General features: G+C 43.5%; 1 protein-coding gene across 1 annotated transcript in view; it reads right to left on the bottom strand.

The window, feature by feature from the left end:
• LOC142759561 (cytochrome P450 2J2-like) overlaps positions 1–24,970 on the bottom strand; it is a 141,967-nt gene that overhangs the window by 22,304 nt on the left and 94,693 nt on the right. The window contains exon 6 of the mRNA XM_075861863.1: positions 20,134–20,275. Coding sequence (XP_075717978.1) covers positions 20,134–20,275 — 142 coding nt within the window. The remainder of the gene's footprint in view (positions 1–20,133; positions 20,276–24,970) is intronic.

The raw sequence follows: 24,970 nt of genomic DNA, 5'->3' as shown, positions 1-24,970 counted from the left end.
GTACTATTTGCACTGTACTGATTGGTAGTAAGAAGAATTCTTTAAATCTTTTCTATACTTCAAACAGCACTTTAACAAATAAACATCAAATGTTTTCCTATTTAAAAAATGTATATATTGCGTGTTTGATGTGTAAAGCTAGTAATGAGAAAACTCTGATAGATTTGGGGGGGGGGGGCGCCTTTTTATAGTTCGCCTCAGGCAGCAGAGGGGCTAGGTTCACCCCTGGTGACCGCCATCACTGATCGGCATCTGTGCACCCTGCGGCCACAGACTGCTGATTAGTTATCAGCATCTGTGGTGATTTGTTGACGCAGGTTTTATTTTTTTGGTCTTTTTATATTTTTTCACCCGCACCTTTCCGTAGTGTGCGTCCTGCGCTGCGTGCTGATCAGTAACGCACATCACTAATCAGCATCTTTTCTGGCGCAGGTTTTTTTTTCTAAAACAGTAAAAAAGTAAAAATATAGTAGTTCGGTGCAGCTAGTAGGTAGGGAGTTAGGGTATATTCACACGCAGTGGTTTCAGACGTAATTCAGGTGTTTTATGTCTTGAATTACGCCTGAAAAAACGCCCCTAATATGCCTACAAACATCTGCCCATTGCTTTCAATGGGAATTACGATGTTCTGTTCCCACTAGCCTTTATTTTACGTGTCGCTGTCAAAATACAGCAAGTAAAATGACAGCTCGTCAAAAGAAGTGCAGGACACTTCTTGGCACGATTTTGGAGGCGTTTTTCATTGACTCCATTGAAAAACTGCTCCATAAATGGGCGTAAAAAAAGCAGAGAAAAACGCGAGTTGTTAAAAAAACGTCTGAAAATCAGGAGCTGTTTTCGCCTGTTAAATTTGAGCTCCAAATGGGGCTCTTTCCCTTCTGAGCCCTGCTGTGTGTCCAAACAGCCGTTTATGACCACACGTGGGGTATTGTTTTACTTGGGAGGAATTGCTTTACAAATGTTATGGTGCCTTTTCTCCTTTAGTCCTTGTGGAAATGAGAAAAAATTTGCTAAACCTACATTTTCTTTGAAAAAAATGTTGATTTTCATTTTCACGGCCTACTTCCAATAATTTCTGCAGAAAACCTGTGGGGTCGAAATGCTCACTGTACCCCTAGATAATTTCCTTGAGGGGTGTAGTTTCCCAAATGGGGTCACTTTTGGGAGATTTCCACTGTTTTTGCACCGCAAGAGCCCTTCAAACATGACATGGTGCCTAAAATATATTCTAATAAAAACGAGGCCCTGAAATCCTCTAAGTTCTCCTTTGCTTCTGAGGCATGTGCTTCAGTCCATAAACACACTAGGGCAACATGTGGGATATTTCCTAAAACTGCAGAACCTGGGCAATAAATATTGAGCTGTGTTTCTCTGGTAAAACTTTCTGTGTTACAAAAAAAAGAAATGGATTAAAAATGAATTTCTGCAAAAAAAAAAAAAAGAAATTTGGAAATTTCACCTCTACTTTGCTTTCATTCCTGTGAAACGTCTAAAGGGTTAAGAAATTTTCTAAATGCTGTTTTCAATACTTTGAGGAGTGACTGGAGTAAATTATTGGGGGTTTCTAACATATAAGGCCCTCAAAGCCTCTTCACAACTGAACTGGCCCCTTTAAAAATAGCCTTTTGAAATTTTCTTGAAAATGTGAGAAATTGCTGCTAAAGTTCTAAGCCTTGTAACGTCCTAGAAAAATAAAAGGACGTTCAAAAAACGATGCCAATCTAAAGTAGACATATGGGGGATGTTAATTAGTAACAATTTTGTGTGGTATAACTGTCTGCATTAGGGTATGTGCACACAATGAGAGGCTTTTACGTCTGAAAAGACAGACTGTTTTCAGGAGAAAACAGCTGCCTCGTTTCAGACGTAAATGCTGGTCCTCGTATTTTGCGAGGCGTCTTTGATGCCTGTAATCTTGAGCTGCTCTTCATTGACTTCAATGAAGAACGGCTCAAATTACGTTGCAAAGAAGTGTCCTGCACTTCTTTGCCGAGGCAGTCAATTTACGCGTCGCAGTTTGACAGCTGTCAAACGACGACGCATAAATGACAGGTCGTCTGCACAGTACGTCGGCAAACCCATTCAAATGAATGGGCAGATGTTTGCTGACGTATTGTAGCCCTATTTTCAGACGTAAAACGAGGCATAATACGCCTCGTTTACGTCTGAAAATAGGTCGTGTGAACCCAGCCTTACAAGCAGATACTTGGTGTTTTTCACAATTAAATACTGAATGTATCGACCAAAGTTTACCACTATATTAAAGTCCAATGTGTCACGAGAAAACATTCTCAGATTCGCTTGGAAAGGTAAAAGTAGTCCGAAGATATTGCCACATAAAGTGAAACATGTCAGATTTTAAAAATGAGGCTCTGTCAGGAAGGTCAAAAGTGGCCAAAGCGGGAAGGGGTTAAACCTATTAACTTAGTTGCTGACCGATGTGATATTATTGGCTGTTTCTTGAATCTATCGAACTCGGCATCTATGACTTCATTGAAATCTCCAATTATTAAGAAGGGACAGTTTGGTTTCGATATCAAATATTGCGAGATCGCCTTGATCACACATGACGAAAAAGGGGGGGGGGATGCATACTGCTGCGAGAACACCGGTTACTCCATGAAAACATCCATATAGGATGATATACCTTCCTTCTGTATCGATAAAGGTGTCATAGATCTCAGCGTCTGCTTTCCTATGTATTAATATGGAAACTATCCCGGAAAAAGACGTGTATACCGACTGGTAAGTGTAAGGGTATGTTCACACGTAGTCAACAAAAACGTCTGAAAATCCAGAGCTGTTTTCAAGGGAAAATAGACCCTGCTTTTCAGACGTTTTTTTACCAACTCGCATTTTTCGCTGCGTTTTCGCGGCGTTTTTTACGTCCGTTTTTGGAGCTGTTTTCATTGGAGTCTATGAGAAAACAGCTCCAAAAACGTCCAAAGAAGTGTCCTGCACTTCTTTTGCCGAGGCTGTATTTTTACGCGTAAATAACAGGTCGTCTGCACAGTACGTCGGCAAACCCATTCAAATGAATGGGCAGATGTTTGCCGACGTATTGTAGCCCTATTTTCAGACGTAAAACGAGGCATAATACGCCTCGTTTACGTCTGAAATTTGGCCGTGTGAACATACCCTAACGTCTATGGCCACGGTCTGTCGTTCTAACTTACCCCTCGACGACCGCGGCCATGGACGTCCTGCTACTGTGCTGCGTCGTCCCCATGTGAGGCGCCGGCACTCACTTCCGGGTATCGAACTCATGAATTCCTGGACTATAAGAGGGTCATCGCCCTTCTTAGCCGTGCCTGAGCGTTTTTGTTGTTTCCCTTAGTCTGTCTTGCAAATGTCTTCCCTTAGTCTGTCTTGTCTATTAGTCCTGGGTCATCGCCCTTCTTAGCCGTGCCTGAGCGTTTTTGTTGTTTCCCTTAGTCTGTCTAGCAAATGGTCTCCTAAGTGTCTTCCAGCTTCCTAGTGTTCCCCGTACCTGTATCCTGTATCCTGTTTCCCGTGCTATCAGTACCATCCTGGTCTACTGCAGTGCCGAGCTGTTGTCGTGTTTTGCTGCATCTCCACGCCTGTTCTACTGAAACACGCCTGACGTCTACCTGCTGCCTGGTCCCAGCCGAGTCTGCCTTGCTACTGTCTACATTGCCTCAGGTACCCTTTTCTGGAATATAGACTCTGTACTATACCTGTTTGGCCAGCTGCCATCCCACTACGCGGTACGGCCCAGTGGGTCCACACCCCGCGTCGTGACAGTAAGGGTATGTTCACACGACAGCGTCCATAACGGCTGAAATTACGAGGATGCGCCTGAAAACATCCCCGTAATTTCAGCCGTAACGGCATGTGCAGGCGCTTGAACGCCGCGTCCATTACGGACATAATTGGCGCTGCTATTCATTGGAGTCAATGAATAACGGCTCCAATTACGGCCAAAGAAGTGACAGGTCACTTCTTTGACGCGGGCGTCTATTTACGCGCCGTCATTTGACAGCGGCGCGTAAATATACGCCTCGTGTGAACAGACAAACGTCTGCCCATTGCTTTCAATGGGCAGATGTTTGTCAACGCTATTGAGGCACTATTTTCGGACGTAATTCGGGGCAAAAACGCCCGAATTACGTCCGTAATTAGTGCGTGTGAACATACCCTTAGACTGGGCTATCCAGCCTCTCTGAAAGCTGCTAATTTTATCTTTGACCAAATGGGTCTCTTGAAGACATAGAATGGCAGGGAGATAATTCTTAATTAAGTTAAAGATAGCGTACCTCTTTAGTCTTGCAGCCCCCCTTGTCTCCCTCCACCCACCCACACCCTCCTCCAAGACCCCACACATAGTTTATGCTGGACTGCTTTTAACTTTGCTCCATTAGCACAGAGATGTAAACTGTGGCTGCAGCTTAGCATTATTATATCTTTCTTCTCCATGCTTTACACTGCTGCTCTACTTGGTCATATTGGCTGCTACATACAAGCACAAGTCAGCCAGGAAGTCAGTGCATGGAGAGCTTATTTCCATTATAGCAAGTATAGAATGAATATAAACTACAGGCAACAAAAGCACCTGTGAGAAAAGGGACATTATCGGGTACCTGCTACACATACATGAGCAAAGGAGCCTGAATAAGGAAGATTTGAGGCATCTACACTATATGGCCATGAGTATGTGTATACCTGACCATCAAACCTATGAGATTGTTGGACATCCCATTCCAAAACCATGTGCGCTAATATGGAGTTGACCCCCCCCTTTGCGGCTATAAATGCCTCCACTCTCCTTGGAAGTTTTTTCACAAGAAGCGTATCTCTGAGAATATGTGCCCATTCATCCAGAAGAGCATTTGTGAGATCAGGCACTTATGTTGAACGAGAAGGTCTGGCTCGCAATCGGCATTCTATTTCATCCTAAAGGTGTTCGATGGGGTTGAGGTCAGGTCTATGTAACAATATCTGAAATGCTCCTGTTGCGCACTACAATAATCATAAACCGGAGCAGGTATAAAAAAAAGTGTCAAATCCACAACACTCAAATGTAAATACGAAAAAAACTAGAAATATTATACCGCTCTAACTATTTAAAAAATAGCAACCTAGTGAATCATCCTTAGCAGATATCCCTTTACATAGCACATGCACAAATAGTAAATAAATAAAGTCCAAAAAGGATGCAAAAGGTGAACAACTTCTACTGAGACCTGTAGTTCTACGGAGGCTAATCCAGATTTGTCAAGGTTGGTTGTCACTTTTTTTTCGTCAGGTCAATGTGCAGGTCACTCGAGTTCAGTGGCGGATTAAATAAAACACAGGCCCTGTTCCACAAAATTGGGCCCACCTTCCCCACCGTCGCTCTGCTGTGTCTATAGTGAACACCAACTTTCTTCGAGAGTATTGACAAATGGGTGTTATGATTCCTCTTGTCAAAGGGCTGTGTCCCTATATACTGACAGTCTCCAACCATTGCTGACTGTATCACACTGTGTAGGGACACATCCTCTTGACAATGGGAATGGTAACACGCATTTGTCTATTAGTCCTAGGTACGCAAAGACTTTATGTGGAATCAGGGGCGTAGCTAATGGCTCATGGGCCCGGGTGCAAGAATTCAGCTTGGGCCCCCCTACCCCTGACCAACACCACCATCATCAGACCCCTGCGCCTGCCTATGCCCTGACACCTTGCCCAACAGCCCCCATAGTATAATGCCCCCACACAGTATAATGCTCCCATATCTGCCCCCACACAGAATAATGCCCCATAACGTATAATGCCCCCATAACAGCCCCATACCATATAATGTTCCCCATATCAGAACCCACAGTATAATGCCCCACATAGCTGCCCCCATGCAGTATAGTGCCCCCACATATCAGCCCCCATACAGTATAATACCCCCATATCAACGCCCATACAGTATGCCCCCATATTAGCTCCCCATACAGTATAATGCCCCCATATCAGCTCCCCATATAGTATAATGCCCCCATATCAGCTGCCCATACAGTAAAATGCCACCCATATCAGTCCCCCATACAGTATAATGCCCCCATATAGTATAATGATCCCCATATCAGCTCCCCATACAGTATAATGCCCCCCATACCAGCTCCCCAGACAGTACAATGCCCCCCATATGAGCTCCCCATACAGTATAATGCCCCCCATATGAGCTCCCCATACAGTATAATGTCCCCCATATGAGCCCCCATGCAGTATAATTCTACCATATCAGCCCCCATGCAGTATAATGCCCCACCATCTTATCAGTCCCCCATGCCATATCAGCCCCCATGCAGTATAATGCCCCCTTGCAATATCAGCCCCCATAGAGTATAATGCCCCCCCATATAGTATAATTCCCCCATATCAGCCCCCATGCAGTATAATGCCCCCCCTGCAATATCAGCCCCCCATGCAGTATAATGCCTCCCCATATAGTATAATTCCCCCATATCAGCCCCAATGCAGTATAATGCCAGCCCATCTTATCAGCCCCCATGCCAGGTCAGCCCCCAATTCAGTATAATGCCCCCCCATACAGTATAATAGGAAAATAGCATAATTACTTACCTATCCCCATTCCCACGCCGGGTGGAGGATCCTTCGCCTTCTCTGGTGTGTGCTGTGAGTGACTCGGCACGATGATGTCGCTACATCCCGCCAGCCTGCGTCGAGCCGCTCAGGGCACACTGAATGCTGGATCAAGGAGACGTCAGCTCCTTGCTCCAGCATTGAATGGAACCGGGACCTTGGTGATTGACTCGCGACCCCCCGGAGGTCTTCATTTTTCTTCATACGAAACCCCAGGGGGACGCGACCCACAGTGTGTAATGTATTGTGCAGTTTGCGGTGGAGAGAGAGGGGGGGCTGTAATTTAACGTGCCCCCCCTCTCCACCGCAAACAGCACAATACAACACAATACATTACAAGGCAACACAAGACAATACAATACATTACAATACAGACTCTGCAGCTCACTTGGAGTTCTCCGCACCGGCTCTTCCACTGCACTGGCTGGAAGACGTGTCATGTGACAACACGGTCACATGGTACACTAAGTGTACCATGTGACCGTAACCAGGAAGTGCCGGCTTCACGGCACAGAAAATGTATTTAACAAGCCTGCTGTATGACAAGGGTGGCCCGTGGGCCTCCCAGGCTTAGGGGCCCGGTCGCAACTGCAACCCCTATAGCTACGCCACTGCTGAAGGGGTAAAACACTGATGTGATCATGAGTATTTACATATACATTCACATTTGGGAAGAGTCTAAAGCGCACTTGACATCAAACCCTTGTTTTTGGAATGTTTCTGTACAAATAGTTTTACAATGATACAATTACTAGATTTTATATCACCTATGAAGAATGAGTAGGAGTAATTTCCCATTCAAAATATAAATGTTATTTTACATGGATTAAAAATATCATATACACAATAACAATTGATGGAAAACCTGGAAAAAGAGCGTCACAAATTACATATAATAGAATATATTTCCATTTGGCTGTATATAAACTGCTGCTATAACATTCAAATGAAAATGGCTATCACAAGTACTAGCCACGCCAGTAACAGTAGTAAAGCATCCAGACGAACGATAGAATTAGCCAACTGAATCAGTTAGAATGCACTTACATTTGACAGTTTTACTTTGGAGGTTATCTCCGTGTTTCGCGTGTGCTTTATCAGGACGCGTGGTTAAAGTGGGGATTGGCTGCTTTTTAAAGAGGTAAGGGGCCAATAGAAACCTGTGAAGGACTTACATGTTGTATGCCGCGGCCTAATAGCGTTCGTGTTTATGGCGCATGTGCAACAGCATCTCCTAACTGATAATGGCTACTTCAGCATGCCGCTACGAACTGCGCATGACCGAGACCGTAACCGTGGGGAAGCGTCCCCTGTAGTTAATAGCGTTAGACAGGCGAAAATCGTTGCAGCAGCAGTAATAAAGTGCCCAGCTCGGGCTGCTGATTGAATGTGTTCCAGGAAAAATAGTAGCTTTTAAGGTAGTCGGACAAATGTTTAGTTAATATGAATATATCTCATAAGGTAGGGAAAAAGTGAATGGGATCAGGGAACTAAGGAAGGGCAAGCCCTAATAATAAGGAATACATGAGTTTACACAGTATGTAATGTATTGTGTTGTATTGTGCAGTTTGCGGTGGAGAGAGGAGTGGGGGCTGTCATTTAATGCCCCCCCCCCCTCTCCACTGCAAACAGCACAATACATTACAAGAAAACACAATACAACACAACACATTACATTACAACACAACACAACACATTACAATACAGTACAGCTCATCTGGAGTCCTCGGCATCGGCTCTTCCACTGCACTGACTGGAAGACGTGTCACGTGACAACATGGTCACATGGTACACTAAGTGTACCATGTGACCGTAACCAGGAAGTGCCGGCTTCACGGCACAGAAAATTAATTTATTAATGATTAATTTAAATATAGACCCCAGACCTCCAAAATACAGACAACAGACCCCAGACCAGACCCCTTAAACTACTACAGACCCCCTAAATACAGACCCCTCAAACTAATAAAGACCCAAGACCAAACCACCTAAATACAGACCCCAGACCACCTAAATACAGAACCCCTAAACAAATCCATGATCCTCTTATACTTACCTTGCAGCTCACCTCACGGTCTTGTTTCTTGCTGCTGTTCTAGGAACTGCAGTCATGTGACCAGCAGGTCCTTTACAGGATATACACATTGTCATTTTGTCTCGGTTTTTGCTGCGATTCGCAGCAAAAAGCATTGTACTTGGGGCGGCCATGGGCCCCCTGGGAGCCTCGGGCCCCGGCCGGCCGCCCAAAACACCCAATGATGATCTGCCATTGCTTGAGTTCCTCCACACCAAACTCCTCAAACCATGACTTTATCATTATGCGATTGTCTAAAATGTTTTTTTTTGCATGGTCTAACATTAACCTTATTCTTCACTGGAAATAAGAGGCCTAGCCCAAACCCTGAAAATCAGCCCAATACTATAAGCCCTCCTTCACTAAATTTAACACTAGGCACAATGCATTCTGGTAAGTAGCTTTCTTCTAACCCAGATTAATCTGTAGTGTCCAGTGGTGGCGTGCTTTACACAACTGCAGCCGACGCTTGGCATTGTGCTTGATAAAACCCATTTCATGTTCTTGTGCTGATGTCACTTCCAGAGGCAGTTTTAAACTCTGTAGTGAGTGATGCAACAGAAGATAGGCAATTTTTACACTTCACAAGCTTTAGCACTCAATGGCCCCGCTCTATAATTTTGCGTAATCTACCACTTTGTGACTGAGCTGTTGTTACTCCTAGACGCTTCCATTTCACAATAATAGCACTTACAGCCTATAGTATGACTCTTACTACTACTACTACTACTACTACTACTACTACTACTACTACTACTACTACTACTACTACTACTACTAGTCTATGGAAATTGCATAGCTATGTGCTTGATTTTATGCACCTGTTTGCAATAGGTGTGGCTGAAACCGCTTAACTCAATAATTAGGGGGTTGTCCACGTACTTTGGTCTTATAGTGAAGTTCAACTTTAATGAAAATATACTTATGAATGCTAACAGAAGTCAGTACAACACAGCCAGCTGAACAGAGAGTCTAAGGACTGGTAGAAAATACACTGAGCAAGTAATCTTTGAGTTGCTCTTTGCATAGTTACATATTACATAGTTACATAGTTTGTACGGTTGAAAAAAGACACATGTCCATCAAGTTCAAGCAAGGGATGGGAAAGGGGAAGTAAAAAATGTCTACACATAGGAGCTAATATTTTTTTGTTCTAGGAAATTATCTAAGCCTTTTTTGAAGCCATCTACTGTCCCTGCTGTGACCAGCTCCTGCGGTAGGCTATTCCATAGATTCACAGTTCTCACAGTAAAGAAGGCTTGTCGCCTCTGCAGGTTGAACCTTTTTTTCTCCAGACGGAGGGAGTGCCCCCTTGTTTTTTGAGGGGGTTTTACATGGAACAGGATTTCACCATATTTTTTGTATGTGCCATTCATATATTTATATAAGTTAATCATGTCCCCCCTTAGTCGTCTTTTCTCAAGGCTAAAAAGGTTTAGTTCTTTTCATCTTTCCTCATAACTTAGATTCTCCATGCCCCTTATTAGCTTCGTTGCTCTTCTTTGTATTTTTTCCAACTCCAGGGCATCCTTTCTATGAACTGGAGCCCAGAACTGGACTGCATATTCTAGATGAGGCCTCACTAATGCTTTGTAAAGTGGTAATATTACATCCCTGTCCCGCGAGTCCATGCCTCTTGTGATACACGACAATATTTTGCTGGCCTATGAAGCAGCTGATTGACACTGAATGCTGTTATTTAGTTTATGATTTACAAGTACACCCAGATCCTTCTCAACAAGTGACTCCCCCAGTGTAGCTCCCCCTAGGACATATGATGCATGCAGGTTGTTCGTACCCAGGTGCATAACTTTACATTTATCTACATTAAACTTAATTTGCCAAGTGGACGCCCAAACACTTAGTTTGTTTAAATCTGCCTGCAATTCACAAACATCTTCCATAGTCTGAACTATATTGCATAGCTTGGTGTCATCTGCAAAAATAGAAATAGTGCTATTAATCCCATAGTGGTCCCAGCACTGAACCCTGATTATGTAAAGTTAGGAACCTGGGGCATTTTGGCCAATTGGAAATTCTGAGAGGGCTCACTACAGCTCCTTTCCAGTTGTCTGTATTTTTTTTCTTTATTTGGTCCATTTGTAATGAACAGAGTCAGGGGTAGTAGGCAACAAGGGTATTAGTCATCGAGGAATGGCACAGAAACTGCAAATGTAAACTTTACTCACAAGGAGGTTTACATTTTTTGTGGCTCCAAGTGCAGTTACAATAACTTTAAGGCCTCATTTACACGAACGTGATATACATCCGTGCGACTCGCGTGCTTTTCACGCGGGTCGCACGGACCGATACAAGTCTATGGGGGCATGCAGACAGTCCGTGAGTTTTGCTCAGCGTGAGTGCGAACTGCGTGATTCGCGCAAAAGCTGTAAAACTCTGAATGTAAACAGAAAAGCACCACGTGCTTTTCTGTTTACAAACATCCAAACGGAGTGTCTTAGAGATGAGCGAACCGAACTTCACCGGGTTCGACTGAACTCGTTTTGACCGAACCCGGCAAAAAATTTTGCCGTACGCGACGTCAGGAGATAGTCACTGTCCAGGGTGCTGAAAGAGTTAAACTGGTTCAGCACCCTGGACAGTGACTTCCGATCACAATATACATGAACGTGTAAAAAAAAAAGAAGTTCTGACTTACCGATAACTCCCGGCTTCTTCCTCCAGTCTGCCCTCCCGGGATGACAATTCAGTTCAAGTGACAGCTGCAGCCAATCACAGGCCAAGCACAGGCTGCAGCCAATCACAGGCTGCAGCGGTCACATGGACTGCCGCGTCATCCAGGGAGGTGGGGCCGGATGTCAAGAGAGGGACGCGTCACCAAGGCAACGGCCGGGAGACCGGACTGGAGGAAGCAGGAAGTTCTTGGTAAGTATGAACGTCTTTTTTTTATTCACAGGTTGCTGTATATTGTGATCGGAATTCACTGTCGAGGGTGCTGAAAGAGTTACTGGCGATCAGTTAACTCTTTCAGCACCCTGGACAGTGACTGACGTCGACTAGCCTCATCTCTATGAAGGCGGCTGCGCGAAAATCACACAGCCGCGCATCATACACTGATGACACACGGAGCTGTCAAGTGCCTTTTGCGCACGCAAAACGCTGCGTTTTTTTGCGTGCGCAAAACACACATGCTCGTGTAAATGAGGCCTAACAGTTGGTCTCGGTTGGTCCTGATGATGATGGATGACCCTCTGGGTCACTAACTTTTTGGCATCATCCTTAGGGCTTATTCAGGCGAACGTATAATACGTCCGTGCTACGCGCGTGTTTTTCACGCGCGTCGCACGGACCTATGTTAGTCAATGGGGCCGTTTAGACAGTCCATGATTTTCACGCAGCGTATGTCCGCTGCATGAAACACACGACATGTCCTATATTTGCCCGTGTTTCGAGCTGCACGCACCCATTGAAGTCGATGGGTACGCGAAAACCGCGCACGGCACACGGACGCACTTCCGTGTGCCGCGCGTGATGCGCGCTACAGTAGTCAACACTATGAATGAAAACAGAAAAGTACCACGTGCTTTTCTGTTTACAAACATAAAAACAGAGTGTCATAATGATGGTAGAATGAAGAAAGTTGATCCAGCGCTGCAGGTATGTGGTTTAAAAAGGAACGTATTCCCAATTTTATTGTATCAAAAAAGCTTTAAAATTCGATATCAGATGCATTTGGGCATCAAGGCAGTAATAGGTGGGTATTTAGCGCCTACGCGTTTCAAGCACGGCAAGTGCTCTTAGTCATGGCATCCATTCACTCACTAGGACCCAAGAATATGGGCTTATATGTTTTATTTTGCGGGGTGGGGCTAGGAAGCCTTCTAGATTAAATGATTACAAGTAGCTTATGTGTTTCTGACCCAAGGAAGGGGCTGTCCTGCCTCTTATTCCTTGAGTATGATAGTCTCTGCTTAAAATGAATGTTTGTAACTCATTAAACTCTTATTAATACATACAGGAACCATAATGCGTTCACTTGACTCCTGTATCTGGATTGTATTATTTGTTTGCTGCATTAAATTGTAGTTTAAAGGTCCCCCTGGATAAAAAGGGCGGACCGGCTTCCCAGAGAACCGCGTCAAAGACGCGATTGCAATAATCCACATTTTGTATAAGTGAATTTAAACCCTTGTTGGGCTTGTGTACCTGTGTGTGAATGGCTCCTGAGCTTATACCAATGTTACATCTTGTTCCGAAATGAGAAAATTGTGTATAAAAAAGGAACATTCAGAAAGAAAAAAGAGACATTTAAAATTAAGCTTACGAAAACCAACACATGATGAGTTGAGATCTAAGCATATCTAACATAATAAAAAAGAATATATCTTAAATAATGCAGCTAAAAAAAATATAAAATTATTAATTAGCTTTATGTTGTAGTACAACAACAATGTTCTCTCTGGAAAGTAGTGGAAAGTTGTATACATGCATATCATTTTATTAGGTGAGAGACATTCCTACGTCCTATCTTCATGATTATAGGAAAGGATAATAATATATGCAAATATATATTACCTCATTATAACTAATATATTTCTTATATGCATTTGGTGTTTCTACCTAAATATTTATACATGCACGTTACTTGATAAATTATCATATGTATTCAATATTGACTGTCACTCATTAGATGTGAGAAACTCGATAGCTAACTATGTTTTTTTTGGCAGAATTCATGTGTTAATATTTTCATATCTTAAATATATTTTTGATACAGATATGGAGCCGATGTTTGAGCTGCATTTATAGTGGAAATAAAACTAGAAGGATTGGCAATCCCCCATGGAATAGATGTTCTTTAGATTGACTCATGTCTCATATGCTAGTGTATACACGTAAATAATGTTTCAGCCTAGTTGTAATATGCCCTCTGAATATTGTATAGCTAATAATATGCTCCTATATGATAATATATATCATGCACTATTCTATTTGATTCAAAGTAATGTAGGTGAATCTTTTGATGTTTCTTTTAAGTGGAATATTTTTTATTATTCTCAAGGGGAGAATTATTTAGTGTATATTCCCGTGAAACGCTCACGTTCTATTTAGAGTCTGGAATGTACAAATTTTGTCTCCCTGTGTATCATAGAGGGTGTATTTTTGCAGTTTGCTTCTCCAAGAGGGAGTTTAGTTGTCCCAAGAAAAAATTATTTTTTTTTTTATACTTATAATAGCTCAATACAAAAACATTAATTCCTTTCTCAAATTGAGTCCATGCGGAAACCTTGTTTTTAAATTAAATATCCAAAAAGCCTCTCTTGTTAGGAGTGGCTTTTTGAGATCTCCTCCACGAGCCGTATCTTTAATTTTTTCAATAGCATATGTCTTCAAATGTGTAGTATTTCTATCGTGGCAGGTAATAAAATGTTGCGCGGCATTAGATATATTGGTAATTGGGTCATAAGGGCATAGTTCCACCTCCTATGCGCCCCATAGTGTCGGGCATTGGGTCTCTCACAGAGAAACTCTCTGAATGGCTTGATCTCCTATTACAACCCTTGGTGCAGAGGGTTCCTGGTCACCTCAGGGACACAAAAGATGTCCTCCGAATGAATATTTTCCAATAAATTGTGGGCACATAGTTTTACCTGGCTTAGTTGCGATGTGATCGCATTATATACGAGCATACCACATATAATTGCAGTCAAAGCCTTAAATTTTCATTTATCAAAATATGGCATATATGACAAGCACTTACAAAACTTTGCCAATAATGCCCTTACTTTTCTCATGTCGCATAACTATTTTAAATTCAATGGTCTATACTATCTCCAAAAACGAGGAGTTTCCATGGGGGCTAAATTTTCACCATCATTAGCCAACCTTGTTATGGCTTGGTGGGAGGAGATTACTATTTTTTCCAATTCCAATCCTTTCAATAAATATATACACTGGTATGGCAGATACATCGATGACCTCCTACTCATATGGGAGGGAGATGTATCTGCCATACAGGACTTCCTCACTTATCTCAATAATAATGAATTGAATTTGAGATTTACACACAAAATAGGAATAGCATCAACTTCCTAGATTTAAACCTCGTTGCTACAACGAATAAAGTGATACACTCTGAAATCTATCAAAAAACGATTTCAGGCAACACCATATTACATGCCAGTTCGAACCATCCGAAACATACCATCACATCAATACCTGTAGGCGAACTTACAAGAGCGAAAAGGAACTGTAGTACAACACAGAGTTTTGAAAAAGAACAACAAAATATGAGCCAAAAACTGAGTAAAAGGGGGTACAGGAACTGGATGTTGAATAGGGCCAAAGAAATAGTTAAGACCAAAGATAGACACAATTTACTGACGGATAAACTAAATGCAACTACCAATAAAATCAACACCAACAAAGCAAACAAAGAAATTCCCACACTAAGCTTGCAATATAGCAATCAATTCTCCACCATCAAAAACATGGTACAGAGATATATTCCATTACTGTATGAGGATGCTAAACTAGAAGACATATTAAAACATGGGTGTAGAATAGTAGCACGTAGAGGGTCAACTATAGGGAATACATTATCCCCCTCACTATTACCACTCAATACAACTAAAACAACATGGCTGGAGCAGCTGGGTTTTTATAAATGTGGATCTCACCCATGCAAAATGTGTAATTACACTAAAATGGCCAAAAATATTTGATGATTCTAGTGGCCAGCAGAGCTATCCCATAAAGTCATATATCAACTGTAACAGTGACTTTGTAATATATATAATAGAATGTACCAGTTGCAACCTGAAATATGTAGGGAGCACTACCAGAAAACTTAAAATAAGAATTTTAGAACATCTTAGTTACATTAGGAATCCGGCAATTACCAATATATCTAATGCCGCGCGACATTTTATTACCTGCCACGATAGAAATACTACACATTTGAAGACATATGCTATTGAAAAAATTAAAGATACGGCTCGTGGAGGAGATCTCAAAAAGCCACTCCTAACAAGAGAGGCTTTTTGGATATTTAATTTAAAAACAAGGTTTCCGCATGGACTCAATTTGAGAAAGGAATTAATGTTTTTGTATTGAGCTATTATAAGTATAAAAAAAAATAAAATATTTTTTTCTTGGGACAACTAAACTCCCTCTTGGAGAAGCAAACTGCAAAAATACACCCTCTATGATACACAGGGAGACAAAATGTGTACATTCCAGACTCTAAATAGAACGCGAGCGTTTCATGGGAATATACACTAAATAATTCTCCTCTTGAGAATAATAAAAAATATTCCACTTAAAAGAAACATCAAAAGATTCACCTACATTACTTTGAATCAAATAGAATAGTGCATGATATATATTATCATATAGGAGCATATTATTAGCTATACAATATTCAGAGGGCATATTACAACTAGGCTGAAACATTATTTACGTGTATACACTAGCATATGAGACATGAGTCAATCTAAAGAACATCTATTCCATGGGGGATTGCCAATCCTTCTAGTTTTATTTCCACTATAAATGCAGCTCAAACATCGGCTCCATATCTGTATCAAAAATATATTTAAGATATGAAAATATTAACACATGAATTCTGCCAAAAAAAACAGTTAGCTATCGAGTTTCTCACATCAAATAAGTGACAGTCAATATTGAATACATATGATAATTTATCAAGTAACGTGCATGTATAAATATTTAGGTAGAAACACCAAATGCATATAAGAAATATATTAGTTATAATGAGGTAATATATATTTGCATATATTATTATCCTTTCCTATAATCATGAAGATAGGACGTAGGAATGTCTCTCACCTAATAAAATGATATGCATGTATACAACTTTCCACTACTTTCCAGAGAGAACATTGTTGTAATACAACATAAAGCTAATTAATAATTTTATATTCTTAGCTGCATTATTTAAGATATATTCTTTTTTATTATGTTAGATATGCTTAGATCTCAACTCATCATGTGTTGGTTTTTGTAAGCTTAATTTTAAATGTCTCTTTTTTCTTTCTGAATGTTCCTTTTTTATACACAATTTTCTCATTTCGGAACAAGATGTAACATTGGTATAAGCTCAGGAGCCATTCACACACAGGTACACAAGCCCAACAAGGGTTTAAATTCACTTATACAAAATGTGGATTATTGCAATCGCGTCTTTGACGCGGTTCTCTGGGAAGCCGGTCCGCCCTTTTTATCCAGGGGGACCTTTAAAGAGGCTCTGTCACCAGATTTTGCAGCCCCTATCTGCTATTGCAGCAGATAGGCGCTGCAATGTAGATTACAGTAACGTTTTTATTTTTAAAAAACGAGCATTTTTGGCCAAGTTATGACCATTTTCGTATTTATGCAAATGAGGCTTGCAAAAGTACAACTGGGCGTGTTGAAAAGTAAAAGTACAACTGGGCGTGTATTATGTGCGTACAGCGGGGCGTGTTTACTACTTTTACTAGCTGGGCGTTGTGTATAGAAGTGTCATCCACTTCTCTTCACAACGCCCAGCTTCTGGCAGTGCAGCACTGTGACGTCACTCACAGGTCCTGCATCGTGTCGGCACCAGAGGCTACAGATGATTCTGCAGCAGCATCGGCGTTTGCAGGTAAGTCTATGTAGCTACTTACCTGCAAATGCTGATGCTGCTGCAGAATCAACTGAAGCCTCTGGTGCCGATGTGGCCGACACGATGCAGGACCTGTGAGTGACGTCACAGTGCTGCACTGCCAGAAGCTGGGCGTTGTGAAGAGAAGTGGATGACACTTCTATACACAACGCCCAGCTAGTAAAAGTAGTAAACACGCCCCGATGTACGCACATAATACACGCCCAGTTGTACTTTTACTTTTCAACACGCCCAGTTGTACTTTTGCAAGCCTCATTTGCATAAATACGAAAATGGCCATAACTTGGCCAAAAATGCTCGTTTTTTAAAAATAAAAACGTTACTGTAATCTACATTGCAGCGCCTATCTGCTGCAATAGCAGATAGGGGCTGCAAAATCTGGTGACAGAGCCTCTTTAAACTAAAATTGAATGCAGCAAACAAATAATACAATCCAGATACAGGAGTCAAGTGAACGCATTATGGTTCCTGTATGTATTAATAAGAGTTTAATGAGTTACAAACATTCGTTTTAAGCAGAGACTATCATACTCAAGGAATAAGAGGCAGGACAGCCCCTTCCTTGGGTCAGAAACACATAAGCTGCTTGTAATCATTTAATCTAGAAGGCTTCCTAGCCCCACCCCGCAAAATAAAACATATAAGCCCATATTCTTGGGTCCTAGTGAGTGAATGGATGCCATGACTAAGAGCACTTGCCGTGCTTGAAACGCGTAGGCGCTAAATACCCACCTATTACTGCCTTGATGCCCAAATGCACCTGATATCGAATTTTAAAGCTTTTTTGATACAATAAAATTGGGAATACGTTCCTTTTTAAACCACATACCTGCAGCGCTGGATCAACTTTATTCATTCTACTATTGTTTGCCGTGGACTGTTGCGGAGATCCGAGCGAGGCAGAGGTGTCGGGCGTTGGACTGGTGAGCTGGAGGTTTCCGCCCCCCATTCCTGTCATAATGATGGCGGCTGCGCGAAAATAACGCAGCCAGGCATCATATGCTGCTGACACACGGAGCTTTTATGGACCTTTTTCACGTGCAAAACGCACACGCTTGTGTGAATCTGGCCTTAGTTCCATTTACAGTTCCACTCCCAAATCGCGGGGAGGCTTCACCCTCTACTCCCCTCAATCTTTCGCCTTCCTCTCGGTACACTCCGCATGCCATGGTAATAATGAGTTCCTCTGGACTCTTTGGCACTCTTACCAAACTTGGTGCTAATACTTAGTCAGTCTATCCATTTTTCCTCAACAGCGATGCGCTAGTAGCCCAGCTGTCCTTTCCACTACTTTCCGCTCTTTCCTTTTCTTTCATTCCACAGCGATACGCTGAATCTGGCTAATTTATCATTTCTCCTAACGTGGACAAGCATTAATACACAGGCTTGTGTCTTAACGAACAACAGTCCAGGCGGGAAACACTTTTTATATAGATCACTAACTACCCCCTTGAAGAGGACCTATCACCGGAAAAGGCCAACCGTTTTGGTTGAAAAATCATTAGCCCCTTATGAAATAAATATTTTTCTAAATAATTAAATTTATCAAATGAAAAATAAAAGATGTGTGTTCACTACAGTATTGACCCGACTCTCTGCAAGAGTCGGGTCTGAACTTCCTGGTCAGGTGATCCTATCATCTCCAGCGTCTTTCCAACACTGCCAACGGCAGCATACAGTCTCAGACCGCAAAATCTTGCTGGCTGTGTCTAAAAGAGCGTTATCTACTTCATTATCATCAATCGATAACTGCAGTATTAATGCTTCTCAACCATTAACTGCTATAGTAATGTAGTAGATAGCACTTTTTTTTATACAAAGCCACGAGATCTTGCATAGCCAACAGATTCTCATGTTCTGAGACTGTAGGCAATGGTGGGGAGTTGCGGGAAGATGCTGGGATCACCAAATCTTTGGGGAGGGGGGGGGGGGTCCAGTCATTTGCATACTGAAAGCTTGACTTATACAGAGGTTTTTTTTTGTTTTGTTGTGTATTTAGAATTTTTTTTTTATTTACAGGACTAATGATTTTTCTAATAAAACTGGTAAACTACTGTATTTCCGGTGAGAACCAGGGTAAGAACCCTTGCCACCATGTCGCAAGCAACACCGGAGGCCAATACCCATTTTATTAAAGAAACCACCGCCAACCAGATCATAATGCAAGTAGTAAACACAATAACATCAATTCTTTACGCTAAAGAGCAGCATGATGCACCCCTTACCAACCCTCTGGAAATTCCACAGTCCTGTAAAGAGAACACACATGTACAGAATACATTTCTTAAAGCCATTTAACTAAACATTTCTAATAGATAGGTGTGCCAGGAACACCCCTTACATCTTGTTTAAGCATGTCACTTTTAGGGTATGTTCACACGGCAGCGTCCGTAACGGCTGAAATTACGGGGCTGTTTTCAGGAGAAATCAGCTCCGTAATTTCAGCCGTAATGGCATGTTGAGGCGCTTTTTCGCTGCGTCCATTACGGACGTAATTGGAGCTGCTTTTCCATCGAGTCAATGGAAAACGGCTCCAATTACTTCTGAAGAAGTGACAGGCACTGCTTTGACGTGAGCGTATTTTTTACGCGCCGCCTTTTGACAGCGGCGTGTAAAAAAAATGCCCGTGTGCACAGAACATCGTAAGACCCATTCTAATGGATGGGCAGATGTTTGCCAACGCTATCGAGGCGCATTTTCGGACGTAAATCGAGGCGTAAAACGCCCGAATTACGTCCTTAAATAAGCCGTGTGCACATACCCTTACAAAAAACATTCCTCCCCTACTACGATATTAAGACTGCCAAAAAACCGTGCAAAGAAAAAAAGTTACCTTGTACATCTGGGTAGACCGCCATGTACAGTAATCCCCACCGTAGTGTGGATTTAATAGGTTCAAAACCAGCCAGCACAAAATCCAGCAATACTTGAACCAAGTTATCCTCATTTGTTGTGGAAGAAGGATCATCCTGAGCCTATAAAACAGCACATAGATCACAGTTCAAATCTTTCACTTAATGGGCTGGGCTACTTGTACAGTTTAAGGCCTGACTCACATGAACGTGTCTGTTTTGCGTCCACAAAAACGGACACATTTGTCATGCGTTGCAGTTCCGTGTTGCATCCGTGTGTGTTCCGTCTGGCATCAGTTGTTGATGTTTGTTTATGAACACATTTCTTAATTTAAAAATTTTTCTCACTTCATTTCTTATGAACTTGTGCGTGAAACATGGAGAGCACACGAATGTGTATCCGTGTGCTGTCCGTGATTTTCATGCACCCATTGACTTCAAAGGGTGCGTGATGCGCAAAAAACGCAAAGAATAGGACATGCAGTGAGTTTCACTCAACGGAAACACACTGCGTGAAAAACTCTGAATGGCCCCATTGAAAGGAATAGGTCTGTGTGACACGTTCGTGTGAATAAGGCCTAGGTATAATTTTTTCAATAGTAGGATATATATTTCTCAGATAGAAGATACTTTATACATGAATGCAGATTCTTACTTGTCCCCTTTGAAGAACTACTAAATCTGTTTAAATGAAAAATGAAGATAAAAGTTTGCCAAACCTGTAGATTTTGCCATTATCAGCAGATGTCAGGGAAATGGTGGCATGTTGGATTTCAACATGAACAATCCTTTGTTCGAGTGGGAGATAAGCCCCTGCCACAGATGACTAGCAGCGGCTGGTTAGCCAATAAACATGATCGGTCAGTTAAGGCTTCGTTCACATCTGCGTCAGGGCTCCGTTCCCACTGAGCTTTCCGTCGGAACAGAGCCCTGACTGACACAAACTGAAACCATAGGTTTCCGTTTCCATCACCATTGATTTCAATGGTGACGGATCAGGTGCCAATGGTTTCAGTTTGTCTCCGTTGTGCAAGGGTTCCGTCGTTTTGACGGGATGAATACGGTAGTCGACTACGGTATTCATCCCGTCAAAACGATGGAACCCTTGCACAACGGAGACAAACTGAAACCATTGGCACCGGATCCGTCACCATTGAAATCAATGGTGATGGAAACGGAAACCTATGGTTTCAGTTTGTGTCAGTCAGGGCTCCGTTCCGACGAAAAGCTCTGACGGAACGTTGGAACAGAGCCCTGACACAGAAGTGAACATAGCCTAAGTCAAGCATGCAAGTTCATAATGGAGTCTTGGAAAAAAGCTATTGGCTGAACGAGTGCTTGGCTAGAAGTTATTTTAACTGCATGACCATCATAAGGCTATGTTCACACATGGTGGATTTACTGCAGATTTTTCAACGGGATCTGCAGACGAAAAATCGGCAGGGTGTTACAGTAGCAAAAAGTAGATGAGATTTGAATAAATCTCATTCATGCTCTGTGGAAAAAACATGCTGAGAAAATGTGCATAAATTGACCAAGGCTGCAGTTTTTTAATCCATAGCATTTAAATTTATGATGCGGAATCGTTGCACTTTTGATGCAGATTTTCCCATTGACTTCAATAGGTAGGTAAAAATCTGCAACAAATAGCAAATTTTGTGATTTTTGCAGCAAAAGAGCTATGAATCTGCCACAAAAACTGTAAATCTGAAAAAGAAAACATTTTCCTGTATTTTAATTTAAAAAAAATGCAATACTTACATCACTGGCGTTGCCATAGTGACGACTCCTTGTTCCCCCAGCTGTCTCCGATGCTGCTGGCCTCCTGGAAGCACGTTTTATTCCATGTGACTGCTGCAGCCAATCACAGGCTGCAGCGGTCACATGGGCTGCAGCGTCATCACAGGAGGCCGGGCTGCACCTCATTATATCTGCTCCACTTTCTGCAGCGGCGATTCTCCCCGCAAATCTGCACTACAGTTCGGTGAAAACTTTCAAGGAGAGCCTGAGTTGCACAACACCTCCTCAGTAGCGTAGCTAGTGGGGGGCAGGGGGAGGGTGGCCCCGGGCCCACTGAGATGGTGGGGACCTCCTCTCCCGCTGCTCCGCTCTTCTACTGCCGCTCTCACATGACTGTGCACGGCCACACAGTCATTCAAGCTAGCAGACGTGCGCGCACGCTAGGCACGTCTGCTAGTGCACGCTTCTAATGCTGCCCGCCAGGAATAGGAGAAGCCTGCATGTGTGTGAGGAGAGGGTGAGCAAGCACCCCTCCACGATGTATCCCGTTCTGAAATTATACAGGGATAATGGCTGCTTTAAGCAGGGATGATGGGGGTTAATACAGGGATGATGACTGAACTACCCATCATCCCTGTGTCACATTGACTACGTGGACCCACTGGGCCGTACCGCCTTGACGCTATGGCAGCTGGCCAACAGGACACAATAGGTCCTATAGGTGTGCCTGTGGTAGCTCAGACAATAGCAAGACAGGCTCGGCTTGGACTTAGGCAGCAGGCAGACACCAGGTGTGTTGAAGCAGGACAGGTGTGGGACTCAGCGCAGCACGACTCCAACTCAATACTGCACTTGACCAGGATAGCACAGGATACAGGTTACAGGGAACTGGAAAACACTTAGGAGACCATTTGCATAGACAGACTAGGGTAACGACAACAAAGCTCAGGAAGGGGCTGGGCCCCTCTTATAGTCCAGGGTGCTCATGGGCTAATTTGGCACTTTAACTCAGGCGGGCATGCTGGCCCTTTGAGAGCGGGCACAAGCGTGCGTGCGCACCCTACGGGAACCGGCTGGGAGAAGCGGAAGTGAGCGCTGGCTTCTCCTGAGGAGGAGATGGGGACCAGCGCTCACAGATCCATGGCTGCGGCTGTCAGGAGTTGAGGGAGCCTGACGGCCCGTGGCCATGGGCATGACCATAATCCCCCATCTTATGGCCCCTCCTCTTGGGGCCAGAGCAAGAGAGAAACTTCTTCAGAAGGGTAGGAGCATTGAGGTTCTCCTGTGGCTCCCAGGACCTCTCTTCAGGACCAAACCCCCTCCAATCCACCAAATAAAAGGTTCTTCCACCTACTCTCTTGGTGTCCAGGATCTCCTTAACTTCAAAAGTATCTGGTGAACCGCTGGGAGCCACTGCAGGACTAGGAATCTTGGAGTAGTGGTTCAGGACCACAGGTTTCAGAAGGGAGACATGGAAGGAGTTGGGGATCTTGAGGGTCGGAAGCAGCCGAAGCTTGCAGGATACAGGGTTAATTTCTTGTAAAATCTCGAAGTGTTCCGAGGAATATGGGAGCAAACTTGTACGATGGCATCCTCAGACGGATATCCTTAAAGGACAGCCAGACCTTAGTGCCTGCAAGAAACTAGGGAGGCTCTCATCTTCTTGTGTCTGCCTTTCTTTTCATGTGGTTGACCGCCAGCAGAATAGAAGATCAGGTCTGCTGCCAGATCTGTAGAAAGTCCCTGAATGTAGAGTCAGCTGCAGGTAACTGGGACGTAGTGGAAACAGGGAGAGGTATTTGTGGGTGTTGGCCGTAGACAATGAAGAATGGGCTGGAGGCGGTGGACTCACTAGTGTAGTGGTTGTAGGAGAACTCAGCCTAAGGAAGCAGCTGCACCCAGTCATCATGCTGCCTAGAGATAAAGTGTCGTAGATAGTTCTCCATAGTCTGATTTATTCTCTCGACTTGACCATTGGACTGGGGATGGTAGGCTGAGGAAAAGTCCAACTTCACACTGAGGAGTCCGCAGAGGGCTCTCCAGAACTTTGATGTGAACTGAACCCCCCAATCCGACACAATATGCAGAGGCAAGCCGTGCAGATGGAAGATGTGTTGTATGAAGAGATTGGCCAGTCGGGAAGCAGAAGGTAGGCCGGTCAGTGGAACAAAATGAGCCATCTTGGAGAATCGGTTCACCACCACCCAGACCGTATTGCATCCAGCAGAGGGAGTCAGGTCCGTGACAAAGTCCATAGCAATATGCTGCCAGGGGGCATCGGGCGCAGGCAGCGGCTGGAGCAGGCCAGCCGGTTTGGAGTGGGCAACTTTATTCGCTGCGCACACCGTGCAGGAGGAGTCAAAGTCTGTGATGTCTATGGGTAGCTTGGGCCACCAGAACAGACGAGCAATCAAGTCCTGGGTCTTACGGGCACACGCGTGACCTGCCAGTTTGGAACTGTGTCCCCAGCAGAGGATTCTTCTTCTGTCTGCCAGACGCACAAAAGTCCTCCCCGGGGAATGTCTCTAACTTGCAGAGGGTTGACTGGGATAATGCAGGATGGATTAATGATATTCTGTGGATACTACATAGTGTCCTCTGTCTCGATCGACCTGGACAAGGCATCGGCCCTCGCATTCTTGTCGGCCCTACGGTAGTGGAGCTCAAACTGGAACCGGGAAAAGAACAGCGACCACCTGGCCTGACGGGGATTCAGTCGTTGGGCCGTCTGGAGATAGGTGAGGTTCTTGTGGTCTGTGAATATCAAAATAGGATGAACTGCACCCTCTAGTAGATGTCTCCACTCCGCCAGAACCAATTTGAAGGCCTGTAACTCCTGATCCCCAATCGTGTAGTTGCGTTCTGCGGAAGAGAAGAGTTTAGATTAATAGCTGCATACCATTGTCTTGCTCTTGGAACCGCTCCGGAACAGGAGTGCGCCAGCACCGACAAAGGAGGCGTCCACCTCCAACAAGAACTGTCGAGATACATCCGGATGATGGAGGATAGAGGCTGACGTAAACACACTCTTTAGGCTATTAAATGCGGATTCTGCCTCAGGAGTCCACACCTTGGCGT

Source organism: Rhinoderma darwinii, chromosome 4 (genome assembly GCF_050947455.1).
Source record: "Rhinoderma darwinii isolate aRhiDar2 chromosome 4, aRhiDar2.hap1, whole genome shotgun sequence".
Classification (NCBI taxonomy): domain Eukaryota; kingdom Metazoa; phylum Chordata; class Amphibia; order Anura; family Rhinodermatidae; genus Rhinoderma; species Rhinoderma darwinii.
The sequence above is the reverse complement of the archived record's forward strand: the minus strand, read 5'-3'. Positions and strand labels throughout refer to the sequence as shown.